This window comes from Ictidomys tridecemlineatus, chromosome 1 (genome assembly GCF_052094955.1).
Source record: "Ictidomys tridecemlineatus isolate mIctTri1 chromosome 1, mIctTri1.hap1, whole genome shotgun sequence".
Classification (NCBI taxonomy): domain Eukaryota; kingdom Metazoa; phylum Chordata; class Mammalia; order Rodentia; family Sciuridae; genus Ictidomys; species Ictidomys tridecemlineatus.
The window spans coordinates 223372110-223390987 of NC_135477.1; the positions used below are offsets into that span (position 1 = coordinate 223372110).

The window sequence follows — 18878 nt, forward strand, 5'->3', positions numbered from 1 at the left end:
AAATAGTGAAAAGTTCAGTGGATGGAGAATAAATTGATTCAAGTTCAGGTCTAGATTTCTATCCCAGCTTGTCTTGTTCAGGTCTTACACAAAAATTGCCTGCGTAAGGGTGTTGCTTAGTTAACCTTTATCCAACTGGTATTTCTCACTTGAAGTTTTATTCCCTAATTCAGTGTTCTTTTCTTTTTTGAATTCTGTGGCATTTATTACTATAGGAAATCCTTCATCTTATTTTTCTGTTTTCCAATTGTCTCCTCTATTAGAATACATAATCCACGGAGAGCAGAATTTGACATGATGACAATCGCATATAAATACATCATAAGGTAGCTCATGTCTTACCTGGGAATACTTTGTGCGAATGGTGTCCTTGTGACCATTGTAAATGTACACAGCTCCAGAATTCTGATTTTCTAAAGGTGAACCGACGATCACATCATTAAAGCCATCCATGTTGATGTCTGACAAAGCTGCAATTGCGGAACCAAACCTAGCGTTTTCAAAGCCCTTGGGGCCTTCTAGAAATTGATGCTGATTCAAAATGCCCTTGCAAAGGGAATAAAGAATGATTAAAGCAAATCTCACAACATGTGTAATTAAAATTCACAGCAACTGATATCCAAAACAAAATGTTACTTATAAGTAATATCTTGAATTAGAATTCAAAATTTTCTATTTATGATGACAATGATAAATAAAAACTTTAATAAGTAAGATCACTGCATATTTGCTCACAAACCGAGATTAAAAGAGGTACTTCTCTTTTGCTGAACAACCTAAAAAAAGTATTCATTCCTTTTTCTCCTTTTCCTCTCATATTAAGATCTTCACCTGTTTCCAAATTTTTAATTTAAAACATTCTGATGAAAAATCTAATGTCTGGGATGAAATTAAGGTAAATGCAAAACAAAATAAAATATGATGATTTAGGTTTTACTTAAAAGTCACAAAACAGTGGCACAATTATAATGGGATAGGAAGTGGAAAGTGAAATAGTTAATATTCCATTGTAAGAAACACTAAGTAATTCTGCCCAGTGGAAAAGACATTTCCTTGTAAAAGACACAGTTTTTCCTTCAGATTTTGTAATCAACTAAGGAAATATTTCATGACTTTGCAAGAAAGTCATGCTCCTCAACCATGAAACTGGGTCAGTGTTGTTTTTTCTTCTATTGTAATCTCATGGAAATGAATTTGCTACTGAGTTTGATAACATATCAAGAGATTTTTACATCTTCAACAATTAATGAAATAGTACAGAATATTTGAAAAGCAAGGAACATTTTAAAAACTGTGGATTAATTAAATTTTCAAATAAGTAGATGTGTGCTTCCCTTATTGTATGTATAATGATACACTCTGATTATATAGGTAAAATCAGAATTATTTAAATTGCTTCTATGAAAGGGTTAATTTTTACATTAATTTAAATAAATGAGATAGGATAAACTATCACAACGGCTACGCATAATCTTGACTATGTTAACTTCAGTTTCTCTTTTTCTCTCTATACTTGTCTAATTTTCCATGCCAAACTGTGCCTTTAATTTTCTTCCTGATTTCACTGAGTCCACTATACCTCTATACATGCATTTAGAGAGTTCAGTCTGCAATTTGGAAAAATTGTGCTTTTTTATGTCATATTGAACTAAATTTTATGTGCAAGTATTTGAAATTCCAAGAGTTGGACATATACCTAAATGTTTCATTAAGCAATGGAATTTCCTGACAAACTAATGTAGAAAGCATCTAAGATTTTATGGAGTTTTCTAAAGTGGCTGGTACAATTTATCTCTTTACTGCAAGTTGATAGCAAAATAGCACTGTTGTGTTATTATTATCTTTTCATAAAAAATGAATGGGCTGGGGATATAGCTCAGTGGTAGTGTGCATGTCTAGCAAGTATGAGGCCCTGGGTTCAATCCCCAGGAGTGAAAAAGATGGAAAGAATTCTTATGTTTGTGGATAGGCAGAATTAGTATTATCAAAATGGCCATATCACCAAAAGCATTACACAGAGTCAGTGTAATCCCTATCAAAATACCAATAATATTCTTCACAGAACTAGGAAAAATAATTCTAAAATTCATTCAGAAAATAAGAGACCCCAAATAGCCCAAACAATCCTGAGTAAGAATGAAGCTTATAGCATCACAATACAGGACCTCAAATTGTACTATAGAGCTATAGTAACAAAAACAGTATGGTATTGAATGGCACCAAAACAGAGCGGAAGACCAATGGAATAGAATAGAAGACACAGAGAAAAATCCACATAGATAGAGTCTTCTGATATTTGACAAGGTGCCAAAAACACATGTTGGAGAAAATATAGCCTTTATTTTAAAAATACAAATGGTGCTGAGAAAACTGGATATTTATATGTAGAAGAATGAATCTCGATCCCTATCCCTCTCCCTGCACAAAAGCTGACTCAAGGTGGATCAGAGACCTAGGAATTAGAACAGAACTCTGAAACTGCTAGAAGACAATGTAGAGCCAACACTACATCATGGTGGCAGAGGTAGCAACTTCCTTAACAAGACTCCTAAAGTGCAAAAAGTAGAACCAAGAATTGATAAATAGGATGGTATCAAATAAAAAAGCTTCTGTGAAGCAAAGGAAATAATAAAGAACATATAGAGAGGACCTACAGAATGGAAAAGATCTTTGCCAACTATTTCTCAGACAAGGGATTAATATCCAGAATATATAAAGAACTAAAAAAAACCCAAATAACACAATTAATAAATGGGCAAGAGAACTAAGAGGCAGTTATCAAAAGAATAAGCACAAATAGCCAACAAATATATAAATAAAAAGTTCAACACCTCTGGCAATCAGGGAAAGGCAAAGAAAAAGTATATTGAGATGTCATCTCACTGTAGTCAGAATGGCAACTATCAAGAATGCAAATAAAAAATAAATGCTGGCAAGGATGTGGGGAAGATGTACACTCATAGATTTTTGGTGGGACTGCAAATTAGTACAACCATTCTGGAAAGCATTATGAAGATGCCTTACAACTGTAGGAATGGAACCACCATATGACCTCCTTCTATATATACAAAAGATCTAAAATCAGCATACTACAGGGATACAGCCACATCAATGTTTATAACAGCACAACTCACAATAGCCAAGTTATTCAACCAACCCAGATGTCCATCAACAGACAAATGGATAAAGGAAATGTGGTATTTATACATGATGTAGTTGTACTCAACCATAAAGAAGAATGAAATGGCATTTTCTTGTAAGTGGATGGAGCTGGAGAACATCATGCTATGTGAAATAAGCCGGACCCAGAAAATAAAGTGTCAAATGTTTTCTTCCATATGTGGAAGCTACACAAAAATAAGGGCAAAAAGAGCGCGTGGGTGGGAACCAGTGGAATAGAGGAAGGGGACTGAATCTGAGGGAGGATGTTTAGGAAAAGGGAGGAATTGTGGAATGAAACTGACCAAAGTGAATTTCACCTTTATGTATATCTCTAATGCACTAATTTAAAAAAAAACTATAAATAAATAGAAAAAAGACCAGTAGAATAGAGGAAGGGGAAGAGAGGGTGGAGGAAGGGAGGGAAAGGGGAAGTACTGGGAAGTGAATTGGAGAAAACTATATCCCATGTTTGTATTATTATGTCAAAATGAATGCCAATATTATGTATATCCATAATGCACTAATAAAAATGTATGAGATACCTGGGAAATGCACTATCGTTTGTGTGTATATTTAAAAAATGATTTTAATTTATAATGACTTTATTTTTATGAGAGAAATGTTTCCAAAGACTTCTCATGTAAATTGGCATTAAACTCTAATTACGCCTTTTAACATGATTTTAAGGTCATTACTTAATGGTGACATCCTCAAAATTAATAAAATACAAACCAAACACGACATGCAAATCAATTATCATCCAATAATAACTTTTTTTTTCAAAATGCAGATTACCTTTTACTTGTCAATATTAAAGCAAATTAAACTGCTTGTTTTATTTTTTACCTTTACAATAGTAAACAGGTAGACTCTTCCTTCCTCTTTCTTAAGGTCATTCATGTACATTGGTGCCCCGACCAAGAGCACATCTGTAATGGTGTCTTTATCCACGTCAACTGAACACAGCACACTACCAAAATAGGAGCCAATCTGGAGTAATAAAGCATATTAATCTTAGGATTTCTAGGGTTCTTATACATTGAATATCACATTGAACTTTAATTAACTTATTTAAAATGCACAGAAATGGAGTTTTACAACCTGAAAGATGCTAGAATATAAAGATGGAGAGCAGATTCCTTTCCGTCAGGTTAAATCACCATCTAGCTACTTGATTCTTAAACCTCAGGGTGCACAAGAATCGCTAAGGAAGTGTCTTTAAGACTTATTACTAAGCCTTCTGATGAAAAGTCTGGAATGTGATCCAAAAAAAAAATTTTTTTTAAATAAGCGTCTCTGGTATTTCTAATGATGTTGAACCAAAGGCCACATTTATAAGAGAAATCCTTAGTAACTATGTAAAGGGTGCTGTAGAGAAAGGTAGGAGTAGAAACAAGGGGAATAAACAATTGTACTTCCATAAAAAATATACCGTAATACGGGCAAGCCCCAAACGTTGAGTGATTGGAGTGTATGGATGTCAGGAAGGCTTAAAAGGATAAAGCATTATTTGAATTCCATCTTAAGGACTTTCCAGGTGGAGAGAAATGGAGAAGCATGAATGACATAAATATCCATGGTTGGTCTGGAACAGCTGAGTAGCTGCCAGATTGACTAGTATAGGAGGGCTAGGTGGAGATACAGTGAAAAAATAGAGGCTGGGAATTTGGATATTTATCCCACCCAGCCATATTCATTGTATGCCTAAGCGAACACCTCTTTAAGGATTAGAAATAAATAAAAACAGATTGCTTCCATAACATTTTCTTTAAAATATCCAACACCGTTCTTTTAAAAATACTAAAGAGGATGAAAAAGTGTATGATTATAGCTAGTTTGTGGCCAAGGAAGTCAAGAACTCAGGTATTCTTACTCTTTTGTGTGTGTGTGTGTGTGTGTGTGTGTGTGTGTGTGTATGTGTGTGTGTGTGTGTGTCTGTGTGTGTTACTAGGGATTGAACTCAGGGGTGTTTAACCACTGAACCACTTCCCCCAGCATTTTTTATATTTTTATTTAGAGACAGGGTCTTGCTGAGTTGCTTAGGACTTCACTAAATTTGTTGAGGCTGGCTTTGGACTCACAATTCTCAGGCCTCAGCCTCCTGAGCTGCCAGGATTACATGCGTGAGCCATCGTGCCTAGCAGGTCTTCTGATTCTTAGAAAATCCACAGCAACAGCAAAATCAGAATTACTTCCAGAGAACAGAAGTCTGTGGTTAGTTTCTCTGACTCAAGGAAGGAAACTACTTTCTGTTGTTTGCTGGGGATCAGGGATGTACATTTCACATATGGCCAAGACTAGAGGGCAGAACTGAAACAGGAGCCCATAAACTGGCCTTTGCTCCTGCATGACACCAGGATTCCCCATAGGGTTCAATAACCAAATGACCACCCACCAACAGAAAATGGAAGGGAGTTGTTTGACCTTTTAGGAACATGAAGGCCAACAGGTCACCTCGACAGGCTCAGGTGCCGTTCAGTTCCTATTATAACCTACTGTTCCTGTGTTACCATTTCTCCTCCAGACTCTTGGCTCCTCATGTGGCTTTGTTCACAAGACATAGTGCCTGCCACCATGACTAAACAACAGCCACCTAGTGTTCATGTGGGCAGTCAGAAATATGGACTGGGATATTACTAAACATCACAAGCTTTGAGGCCAGATAAGATTGAGTCGTGAGAGTAACTTAATACCATTAAAATTATGTTTTCTTAAAAATCCGGCTAAACTCTCAGTCACATGTCAAAGTGGAGAGCAGATGTTCTAGTATTACTGTGAAAATGTAAGGAATGTACAAAATTAAGATCACAGAGCCAAATGCAGAGGAGGTACTCAATAAATGTTAGCTCTCATTTCTACTGCCCAATTCCCTAAGTACCCAGTTGTTCATAAAATTATTTTCACCTGATAAACAATGATATTTACCTGGTCCCCTCTGTGAGCCTGGATAATTGTGACATTGCCATTCTCATTAACAGTGTACAGCACTATCTGGCCCGTGTAATTTGCTCTAGGAGCACCAGCAACAAAGTGGACATTTTTTTCAGTAGAAATTGCAGCCACAGAATAACCTAGGAGAGAAGGAAACACAGGGTGTCAATGAATATCTCAGCCAGATAATGCTTGCCCAGTTAGGAGAGATGATCAGAGATCCTTTACATTAGATATAGAGCACAGTTCCCCATGCTCCTGGGTATGTCACCAAGGACACATCTTTCTATTTCTAAGATGAACTGCTCTTGCCCTTCCACTTTTCACACTATCCAGCATAGATGGGTCTCTCTCCATCTACAAATCTGGCTCTAGATTCCAGGTTGTCCTCATCAGCAACCTATGAACGTGGCACTCAACAAATATGCATTGAATGAATGAGCGAATGGAGTTAAAAAGTAATGTCACACAGAGGAAAGGCCACAGGCCACAGGAGTTAGATAGTTCTAGATACAAACTGTGGATTTGACACTAGGTTGTTTAGGATCTCTAAGGATCCTAGAGGTAAAATGGCTCTCATGTGGTTTTAGAAGGATTTAAATGTTTATATAGATAGAATAGCCATCCCAGGAACTGCCCCATAGTAGGTCCTCTAAGTCAGTGGTTGTTTATCATAGGAACAAAAAACGGAAAACTCTAAAACAGCGTAAAACTACCACTTAGTGTATTGGCTTTTAGAAACTATTTCTATTTTATTTTATTTATTTAGTTTTGATATTGAGGATTGAACTTGGAGGCATTTAACCATGGAGCCACATCCCCAGCCCTTTTTTGTATTTTATTAGAGACAGGGTCTTGCTAAGTTGCTTAGGGCCTCTATAAGTTGCTGAGGCTGGCTTTGAACTGGTGATCCTTCTGCTTCAGCCTCCCAAGCCCCTGTGTGCACCACTGCACCCGACCACTATTTCTATTTTAGAGAGACATGATCATATTCCAGGAATTACAATGATTAAACAGTCATAGGGATTGGAGTGCAAAGCACATGTTTTATTAAGCAGTTGTGAATTAAAGCCGGATTGGCAAAGAGGCAACATATGGATGAACAACAAATATGATGGCATTTCAGAGGCTTTGCTGAACTGACTGACCTTAACATTCAACAAGAAGCTAGTTTTAAAGGAAAGCAACTTCAGTCTGCTGAGCCAAATGCTTCTATACCTTACCTAAATAGGAACTGTGGTTTCTATCCTGCAGAATCTGGTCAAAGGCTTGTTTAGGAAAGATTGAATATCCATGAGATGTCCCCCGGACAATAGTCCCACTCCAGTCAAAAGCTCCAACTGCTCCTAGCATCAGAATATCCTAAAGTAATTGAAAATTGAAGATCATTAAACAAATCACATATAATGCATGAGAAGGCAGGGTAGGGCAAATATTGAAATAAGCTATTTATATTTAAGAAAAATAAATGCAATGAAAGGAAATATATTAATGTATCTTGATATATCTCAAAATTGTTTTCATAAATTTGCACTGGAGAACAAATCGTATCATGGTTTATCTTATTTTGGGCCCTACTTTTGACATGTTACATAGATAAATTTTTTGTAATAAGCTCTGGTATGAAACAGGTACCTAGTCATCTTAAAATATCCACTCAAAACACACACATTTGCAAATGCTGAGTCCTTATGAGCCTATAAAAAGGCATTATAGTAGAATGTCAGTCCCACATATTCATAGGAAAAGCTCACAACTGGAAATGAGACATGCTTGAGTCACAGAGTGCTGACCTGAGAGGAGGAAGAGCATGCTCCTCTCTCTCAGGCATGTCCTGGGGTCCCTTTTCTGACCTATTACTTTTAACTTTTTCCTCTCTCTTTTTGATTCATTTTCAAATCCCCATATCCCATCGGTGGGATGACAGTACAGCTACAAAAGGCATCTGTAGCTGTGACAGTTGATCTATTGGAAGGAAAATTAACATGGGCCAGCCCTGGGGAAGGGTAGAGGGGGACAGGCTACTGTGGATTGGATCAAGCTCAATTTGAATATCAAAAGCTATAAATCATCACTGAAAGCAGGTTTCGTCAACACGGGAAACTTTATATTTAAGTATTTGGCCTTAGATCTTAGAAAACATCAAAGGTATGATTCCGGATCATAAAATAGTAGCCAGGGAAACAATGTGTGCCATTTTGAGTATTAGAGAGTGTGAAATTGCTGCGCCCCTCCCCTGACTCAGGCAATGGCAAGGCCCTACTGAGGTGGATGGTGCAAGGTGTCCATCCTCTGGAGGAGCGCAGTATGTTTCTGGGAATGGGCTGATTTGTTTTTGTATTCCTTTAATAAGTATAGTTTTGATTTCTCATATTACCATTAAGTATAAAGGAAAAATCATGACTTTCCCAATTAATGCAACTACTTCTAAAGCATAGATCTGTTTGCTCTAAATGCAATGATTCAGCTGTGGAATGTAAATTGTTAATGTCTAAAGAAAAACTCCCTGTATTCCTGTCAAGGAAGTTTTTGAGAAATTAAATTAAAATCTAGAGAAGAAAAATTAATGTTAAGAAGATAGATTAGTGCTTAGTACTGGGCAACTTGTTCTTGTTCCTGTGCACAATGGTTTGTGCTCTTACTTTTGTTTGATTAAAAGTAATAACAAGTCAACCCCTTGCCGTAACCATGGCACCAGTTCCAGTCAGTAAGTCAAGAAAGAATAGTCAAGGTATAGGCCAATAGTTTGGGACATTTGTAACTATTATTAAAAGGTAACTAAGCAGAAACAGCTCAAAACAAAATGCAAACTGAAAGTACAAATGCTTGTTTATGCATAAGCCAAGATACATTCTTCTATTCTAATTGTAGCTACGTAATATTTTGTTTTGTTTGAATAATGATTCCTGTTTTGTAACCACAAAGTACTGTAAGCCTGCCAAAATGAAAAGTATATATGATCAACTTCACAAGTAAAGATTGGGATCAACACCTTCACTTTGGTGTCTGTGTTGTTTCTCCACCCCCTCTTTCGCCGACTCCTCACCATCCGTTCGTCTCCTGAGACCCCCTGTTGGAGCTGGTCTCCGACATGAAATGATGTGGATGAATGTAGTATTAGGGACTCTGATCAAGACTCTGATCAGTATGGACGGGTTTACAGAATTGTTATAAAATTCTCTGTGTATAGATTCATTTGTATTTATTTCTATGGGAAAGATTAATAACTTTCAGCATCTCTAAGATTTGGTGCCCCAGAAACAGTCCACACTTTCTATTCTAGACATACAAGGAGCTGTTCTTGGTCCTTGGTCTGCCCCTGAGTTCACACTGTATCCTGACTATTTCTCAGGGCCTCACATATTTTTTCCCCTTTCACTACCTACTCATATTCTAGATAGAATTAGAGTAGAGGCTTGAAGGCAGATGCTTCTGAGAAAGAAGAGTAGGCTTCTCTGAGCTAAGAAAACACTGGTGTATTCCAATCTTCTCTCACATCTTTCCTAAACTCTTTCAACTATTTTCTGTCTCTGCTTTTAGAGAAAAATACTATTGCAACTTGGAATTTGTTAATTGGTTGAAAGGACATTCCTGTAGGGATAATATCTCACATTAATATGGGGCTTGAGCTCTGGAGCAGTGAAAGTCTTCTTTGCATATTATCTCTCTTCCTCCCCATAGAAAATCCCTTTGAAATAGGGAAGGGGAGACATTGTTAATCTTCATTTTTGAGGTGATAAAGTAGCAACACAAAGAAGCTAAGGAGCATGGCTAGGAACCAGAACTATCGGTCTCTAGATGGTTGTTTTTTTCTACTTCATGTATAAGGTATTGAGTCTGAAAGCATAGGGGTGAATGGCAGTATGGCTTGACGTCATCTATATACGCACGTTTTGAGGAGAGTAATCCGCGCTGAATCCTACTTGTGACATTTCCAGCTGGATGTTGTCTCCTCCTTGAAGAGTACCTGGGAAATAATCAGTTTCAAAATTGTATTATTGTCAGCTAGTAATGAAAAAAGTTTTAAAAAACTGACTTCAGGGACTGGGGTTGTGGCTCAGAGGTAGAACATTTGCCTAGCATGTGTGAGGAACTGGGTTCAATTCCCTTTAAACCAAGTTTTCAAACATAGGTGTGCATGCATCTCTCTTTCTCTCTCCTCTCTCTCTCTCTCTCTCTCTCTCTCTCTCTCTCTCTCTCTCTCTCTCTCTCTCTCTCTCTCTCATACACACATACACACACACACATTCACCCAAAAATAAAGAGCTGGAAGATCCTGGAAAAAGGAAATGACTAAGAAAGTGTTTTAACAGATTATGAAAATCTATAATACCTCCAAAGTAGTGTTCATAGTTGGTTTTAACTTAAGATTAATGCATTTAATGACATGCCTACAAAGTTCCTGATATTAAAGACCCTTTCACAAAGGAAGGGTATGAGGCAAGGTGAAAATTAAAGTCAGTTTTTTAAAAAACATTTTTAAATTGTCAATGGTCCTTTATTTTATTTATTTATATGTGATGCTGAGAATTGAACCCAGTGCCTCACACATGCTAGGCAAGCGCTCTACCACTAAGCCACAACCCCAGTCCTGATGTCAGTTTTTTAAAAAAAGTTTTCATTACTAGCTGAAAAACTAACTGAATTTTTAACTTTTAAGTATGTCTCAATAAATGCACACATATCTCAGATGCAGTTGGATGAGTTAGGTAATTGACCAGTGGTGAAGATTCTGCTGAGAGATATTTGGTTTAGATACCAGAAACCAAGATTAAATATTGAGGAGGAATTTTACCAAGGAGGAAGTTGTTCACATGTAGTGCTTGCCCCTGTCACTAGCACTAGTGCTCATTTTCCATGTGTTAAGATCAAGATGGCTCCATTTCACTAATCTTCACAAAAAGGAAGCTAAATTCCTGGACTAACATTTTAATAAAGAGAAGAAACTATACTATATAACCTAGTATTGTTTAGAAGAGGTAATGATTTACACAGAATGAGCAGAGGTAATTTTAATAAAATAGAAGAGTGTTCTTCAAAAAGTCTGTAGTAGTAGATAATGTACAAAATCATTTCCAGTTAGCTTTAGATTACATTGTGGTCATTCTTATTCATGCCACTACAAATGCACAAAATTATCGGCATGGACAGCTTAGTAATTTTTTATCTCAGGGAACATGAGATTTTGATGATGACTAGTCACTTAGAAGCACCATAAGATATTTAAGAAGCAATAGAATTTTTTTATTAGAAATTTCCAGTAAATAATCAGGAGATCAAGATGTAAATATAGCAATGAACTTTTAATTTATGCAATCCCCTTGGATGCAGATTTGGAGGTAGTTCCTAATATGTAGATGATCACTAAAATACCCTTTTTAAAAATTTTTAAAATTTGATCTAATTAGTTTTACATGACAATAGAATGCATTTATGAACTTTGATATATATAGATGGGATATAATTTCTCATTTTCCTGAGTGTACATGTTGTAGAATCATATTGTTCACAGTTACATATATACATAAAGTAATAATGTCTGTTTTTTTCTACTATCCTTGCTATTCTCACCTCTCTTTCCCTTAATATACCCTTTTTATTTCAGAGAGTTGCATTAACTATCTAGAACCAGGATTTGGGTAGAGTGGAACTCTTTACGAAATTTAAAGTATGTTCTAATCCTCCACACAGTGAGTGCCTAGATATGTGATATTTCTACACTGACTAGACTTTTTAAATCCACATAAGTAAATTACTTTAGATCTCATAAATAAAATGTTTCTTCAAAAATTATACAATATCATATAAAAAGATAAAACTATTTAGGAATGTAATAGATATTGCTAATTTTTCATCAATTTATCATCTTGTCAACAATGTATGAGCTTCTTTACTTCTCAATAATCTCTGTAATAGTAAACATTATTGTGCACATTTAGATAAAATATAAAAGTGATGGAAATTCTATTTTTAAATAACTACTGAAGTTGGGAATATTTTTTATGTTTGTGAATCATTTATATTCTATCCTTTATAAAGTATTTGTTCATATTTGTAAATTTTTCTTACTGATCTATAGTAGCTTTTTTCCTACAAAACTATACTAATTGACATTAATAATGCAAATGTGTGAATACAATAAAAATTTCAAAAAGTTTTAGAAGAAAGTTCTTAAAAGGAGCTCTTTTACCTTCATTGCTGAAAATTTGTTCTCCTAATGTCGCGGCCTTTTCTAGAAGAGCTGCTTCATTAGACACATTGAAAAAGTATCTTTCTGTTGGAACACTGGCAATGGCTTTGATTTCTTTTATTAAATTTTTAGTATCAAGGGCATTTCTGTTTAAATACCCAAGAACCTTGAAAATAGAGGAAGAAGGACAAAAGTCATTCCCGTTGTTCTCCACGTTTCCTAATAACACCTTCTAGTCTACTTCCCAACACCAAAGACCTTCTGGAGAAGTAAATCAAGCAACATTTCCACACCCATTTATTTAGTCCACAAGACAGAAAATCAGCAAGGAGCAGAGAGATAGTAAAAACTTTTTTAAATAATAAACTTTGAACAGTCAATAAGAAAGTGCTGGTATAAAGGAACATTTATCCATCAACTACAAAACACATGAAAAGAAAAGCCACCTACTGCTATGCCAAATCTCTGTATATTGTCATTGTTGCATTGCTCAATCACGTCCTTCAGCATTGAACCATCATGGGACTCCCCATCGGTCACAACCACCATTACTTTGGTAGCTCTTGATCGTCCGCCGGAAGCTGCTGAATAAGCAAAATCTCTGTGGCCAATAAAATTAAAGACTCGTTATCAAAAGATGAAGTTAATATGTAGACCTCTGGTTTAAAATTAAAATCCAGCCTATATGTATTTCAAATAATTTCCTCAGCTCATTGATCTTTTTCAGTTTTAATCCATTAACCCTTTTCTTTGTATTTTTCATATTTGACATGGTATTTTACAGACTACTCATGTATAAAACTTTTTTTTTTCTGGTACTAGAAATTGATTCAACTCAGAGGCACTCAACCACTGAGCCACATCCCCAGCCCTATTTTGTATTTTATTTAGAGACAGGGTCTTACTGAGTTGCTTACCGCCTCTCTTTTGCTAAGGCTGGCTTTAATCTTGAGATCCTCCTGTCTCAGCCTCCTGAGCTGCTGGGATTACAGGTGTGCATCATGGCACCCAACTAAATCACTCAACTTCTATAATTGTTTAAAATGGTTCCATTTTCTTAGATTTAAATTTTTGGTCAACATGAAATCCATTTTGATACAAGGAGCAAAGCAGGTTTTCAGCTTTATTTTGTTTTTAAGTGATTAACTAGCTGTTCAATAATCTATTTCTCTCTGTCAAATGGACCATATTGTTACACATTTTTTTTTCTACATAATTTTACCTACTCCTTTGGATAAACTATCATTTATCTAATGATATTTAACACCTGTATCTGTCCTCAATTCATCTCTTCCATCTTCAAATTTACATATTCAATGTGTGCTGCATATTTTTACCTGAATGTGTAAGAAGTTCTTCAAGTTATTGGTATGTAAAATGAAGCATATCATTTTATTTCCTAAAATATTTTGTGTACTCTATTTCATAGAATATAAAAAAGTACAAAACGGTTCCATAGTTTTCAGCTAGATAAATTTGAATTATAGTTTTTCACATCCAACCTTTTTGAGTGAAGTATAACGCCTAGGACATGGTCTAGATCACAAGTATGACTGAAGATTTTAAGAAGAGAAACTGGGCCTTGTTTAGTTTTGATGACCTGCAATGCCTGTGACAACAAATTGCAATGACAGACTGTGAAATAAGTTGAAGGAAACAGGACAACAAAATTAATGCAAAAAAGTGTCAGTGTTTTAAAGAAAGAGAGAGAGGGAAAGAGAGAGAGACAGAAACAGAGAGAGAAAGGGGAGAGAAACAGAGGTAATTATAGTTTGGGTGGTACAGGAAACTGGGTGATTCTTCTGGCAATAGGAGGATTAAATTCTCTTAGCTACAGAAATAATGGTGGCACAGGGAAGAAAACCCAAGTTTTGAAAAGATGATTAAACTGTACAAGTTTCATCTGAGTAGACAGTGACCATTATCTTGGAGAGGACAGTTTTTCAAGGCCCTGGTTGCCTCCCATGGAAAAGTGCCACACCTATATTTCTTGATGAAAACAGGGACCCTCAGCAGTTTCTAACTCTAACGAGGCCATTTTGTATCAACCAAGTTCTTCCCCTCAGTCTGGATCAGAAAAGGCACTTGACCTCATGGCAGCTGACCCTATTGACTGGCCAGCAGTTGACGAGATGACCTGGCCCTACAGGACATCTTCATAGAGACAAGAAAAATTAAACCCATCAATCATATCTTCCCTTATAGGGAATCTGACTTTGAGATAGATAAAGAGAGTCACCACTACTAGAAGCAGCAACTAAAATATACACACAGAGAGGGGGGAAAAAAAAAGAAAAGAAAAGAAAGGACAGATGTAATGGGAAGTGCAGAAATAGAAATGACAGGATGTGGTGACTGACCAGACGTTTGATCTAAGAAGGAATAGAAAGAATACAGAAAAACGACAAGTTTTTGAGTGACTGAGCAAATAGACTGTGACATGAATCAAAAAGACAGAGTCACGAGGAGTTCTGGGGAAGGAATGACCAGTTTGGCACATGCTGAATTTGATAAGTGAGTTGACACTCCAAATAAAGACATTCAGCATCAGCCTGATGCCCATGTGGCTTTGGGAGGAAAATTCAGGAATGACTGCTCAGTAGTGGGGTGACATCAAGAGAGCTGATGCTGACATCACAGGAGGGGACACAATTCCTAAGAGGAAGGGCTATACCGGAAGGAAGGGCTCTGTTTAAAGAAGAAAAATAAGCCAGTGACTAGGCAAAAGTTGTTCACAAAAAGTTGTCAGGGATCCAGATATTGGCCACGTCATGACAAGTGTTTCAGAATAGTAGAGTAGGTTCATCCTTATCACATACTCAAGGGAATCCAAGAGGATGAGGCTTGAGAGGTGGCTTAGAGGCCTGCATAGCTAGGGGAAGAGCTAGGTTTCAAGAAAGTGGACGGAGAGGGTACAGACCCTGTTTAAATGGAATTCTGGTATCAGGAAGAGGCTATGCACAAGATGAAAAGGCAGGAAGGAGGCTTAAGGAAAGGCAAGGGTATTGTTCTCATTTTTTTTTTTTTTAACAACAGGGCAGTACTTAGGATTTTTGTAAAGGGATCTGATTAAATCAGTAAAGGTGAAGGTCATGGACCTGGAAAAATATAGAAACTGACATAAGAATGAGAAAAATACTGCATAGTGTAAAACCCACACTTCCCACAGATTATTTTATATATAATGAACCATGTGATTTGGTTCATATGTTTAAGATTCTACAGCTCTTGTTAATTTGTATGAAGTGCTTCATAAACTTAATTAGTAAAAATTTATGATAAATATTAACAAATAATGATGCTGGCATTTGAAGCTAAGATCTTGTTTCATTTAATTCATGAAAAATTATAAAATAAAAATTTAATCGTTGCAAAATTTAAATTTTAGTAATAAAATAAAATTTAATAACAGAATAAAATTTTAAATAAAAATTTAATTCATGAAAAATCATCTTATAAAAATCCCAGAAATGAGCTGGGCCCGAAGGTACATGCTTGTAATCCCAGTGGCTTGGGAAGCTGAAGCAGGGGGATTCAAAGTCAGCCTCAGCAAAAGCAAGGTGCCAAGCAACTCAGTGAGAACCTATTTCTAAAATAGGGCTGGGGATGTGGCTCAGTGATCAAATACCCTTGAGTTCAATCCTTGGTACCAGAAAAAAAAAAAATCTCAGAATCAAAGATTTTAACCTTATTCTCTAAGTGTCTTCTTAAATATTCAAATTATAGAATGCAGAGACTTTTGTTTATTAGCCCGATTTAAGTGTGGGTTCCAGACATATTACTCTTCTTTTGTCTTTTATTTCCTTTTTCTTACTTCTCAGCACTTTTATATTGTCAGAATAGTGGTGTTTTGGCAATAAAACTTACCTTGCAAACTGAATTGCTTTGAAGGTGTTTGTGAGGTCCCCACCATACTGGAATGTCTGGGATGTTGCTGCAATCATTTCATCTTTGGTTGCAAAAGTATTCAGGTTAAACACAACTCTTGGATTGTTGGCATATTGAATTAACCCCACCTTCAAAAGAGCAGAATTTTATTAATGGACTGTCATCACATAATAAACAGTTTCTATATGACCAGTATAATAAAAGTTAAAAAAAATGCATTTAGACATGTATATCCATGGCTTAAGGGAACCACTTCAAATTTTTTTCTTGGCAGTTATTTTTCTTTGGATGGAATGATATCTGTGTATAACAGTTGTACTGATTGCCAAGCAACAGAATGTGCTGTGGATTATGACTTGGTTATCTAGATTTAACCATTATGGGGAGCCACTCTGAATGACCATGCCCTCCAGTCTTGAATCAGGAGGCTCTAGAGCCAATCACCATATTTCATAGTGACTTGAGCTTTGTGCCAGCTTGGATAGCAAGGCCTGGCTCCAGTGTATGCATCACCTGCGAGGGTTGATCTGCTCTCACCTATTCCTTTGTAGTCATATCCCTTTGCCCTTTTGGGGATAGAATGTTCCATGGAACCTCCCCTTGTGTGTTCCCTATATAAGAATAAAGAGTTCTGGTGGCTCTCTCTCTTTCCAAGGACCATAAGGTCACAGAGAGCCATCTCTGGAATATTGAAAGGGGTATTTCTGTGTGGTTGCATGCTTTCTTTGTCGTTTCTTGAGTTATTGGAATAGTCAGATTTTGTGGACCCAGCATTAGGTCGCCAACTAGGACAGTTGGTGACAAACCATAAAGATTTTTAATGCATGAACCTATGCTATTAATATGGATGAATATCAGAATAATGTTAAAACAGGAAGATTAAAATAGATAGAAACAAACTTTGTAATTATCAGCAGACATAGACTTGCAAACAACTATAAGCAATCATAGACAAGGCAACACTACATCATTTAGGATAATAATGCTATAAAAAAAAATCAGAGTTGAATACAAGATAAGTTAGTGTACCCCTAAGGTATGGAGTCAATTTAGATTTATTTACTGCACTGGATTTCAGTTTTGACACATCTGGGGGAAAGTTGTTGGCTATGCATATGGAATGGAGAATTTTGGGCTGATTTCAAGGGAAAATACCATTAGGGAGAATCTTATTGGAGAGAGATGAAAGAAAGGAGACTTCTGAATGAGATGTTTGGGGACATTGTTTTCAATCTTTGGGTTCAAGGAGATCACACACTTCTATTAATGTCCTCATTTTCAGGCATTGGAATCACTATCTAAACTGAAAGATGGGGTTTTATGAACAAGAAATAGAAATCAGAGAAATAGGGATCAGTGGAAAGAGGCTCCCTGAAAGACTCTCTGAGGTCAGTATGTAAGGAAGATAGAAGGAGGGAGGCCTGGATTTCTGAGTTCAATCAGGGATTTTTGCCTGGGAGAGGGGGTGCTGGGTCCCATGAGCATGATGATAAATATATTCTTGGACCTCATTCTTTAGGAAAAGGATGTATGGTTTGAAAGGAAGGGAAGGATAAAAAATAATGGAGGATTTCAAAGTCTGATATGAGAGGTTGATGGTGGCGCAGTAACCCTCTCGACAGCCCCAACATTCTAAGTGAGAATAGGGAAGGGGATTAAAAGATATGTTGTATATTAGATCTTATAGAAAGGCCCAATTTCGTTTGTGAGAAACGAGACTGGGTTATACCTCTCCTAGAGAGGAATAAGATTCACTGAGACTTTGAATGCATCTGAGGCAAGATGCATTCATATGAGACTTTGACAGTGTTTCTCTCCAGGAATCTGTGCTGTACTTAGTCTAGGGTTAACACAAATTTCTGGTAAAAGCCCACAATGAAACTTCCAAGGTCTCAGCAGGCATTAATGTCCTCTTGGCGGTATAAAGTAACATCAATATTTTATAATGCTACATAGGGAAGTGGAAAAGCAGATTTCAATAAAAACAGATGCAATGCCTATAGAGGAAAATATTTCAAAATTTTTACTAGATGTTGGATATTGGGGTATCAGATGCAACCCAAGAACATAACTGGTAACTATGTGAACAGCTCTCTGCTGAGGTTGGTTCACTGTGCAGTTAAAACTAGAATGAACGGAAGATCCAAACAAAAATGAGGGGGGAAAAAAAGAAGAAAAAGAAAAAACAGAAATGAAACTTTTTTAAAACTCCTAGGGTTAAGGGATAAGCTTGCCTCAGCTTCCTGAGTAGCTGAAATTATAAGTAGCATTTTTAACATAAATGCTTTGCAGTCTCCTTACAAGATCATGAAACTTCTGCTCCTGAATTTGGGTTGCCTGTCCTGAGAAGATGTAAAAGCAAATTAAAAACTTCTGAAGACATAGAGAGCTATATCAAAATATTGAAAAGACTTGGTTTTATGTTTCAAAAAAAATCCTGGCTAGACTAGAAAACAATAAAAGAATATAAAATAAGAGATGGTAGAATTGCCCTTAGTGACTCATTTCTAAAATTTCCATAATTCAAAGAATATACAGCAAGGAATAAATATAAGAAATCCATTATTAATACAGACATGAAGAAATAAGACATATGCATGTATTCAGAGGTTAAAATAGGCCACTGAAAGAGAATAAAATGTTACTTCCCAAAGTCTTGATACCTGTGTCAACAGGTATTGGACAGAGTGATAGGGAGAAGAATAAC

General features: G+C 36.3%; 1 protein-coding gene across 1 annotated transcript in view; it reads right to left on the reverse strand.

Annotated features, from left to right (window-relative positions):
- Itga2 (integrin subunit alpha 2) overlaps positions 1-18878 on the reverse strand; it is a 100829-nt gene that overhangs the window by 29700 nt on the left and 52251 nt on the right. The window contains exons 7-14 of the mRNA XM_005319646.4: positions 16151-16299; positions 12734-12884; positions 12284-12449; positions 9984-10060; positions 7317-7455; positions 6088-6233; positions 4009-4152; positions 343-546 (exon numbers count right to left, since the gene is read on the reverse strand). Coding sequence (XP_005319703.2) covers positions 343-546; positions 4009-4152; positions 6088-6233; positions 7317-7455; positions 9984-10060; positions 12284-12449; positions 12734-12884; positions 16151-16299 — 1176 coding nt within the window. The remainder of the gene's footprint in view (positions 1-342; positions 547-4008; positions 4153-6087; positions 6234-7316; positions 7456-9983; positions 10061-12283; positions 12450-12733; positions 12885-16150; positions 16300-18878) is intronic.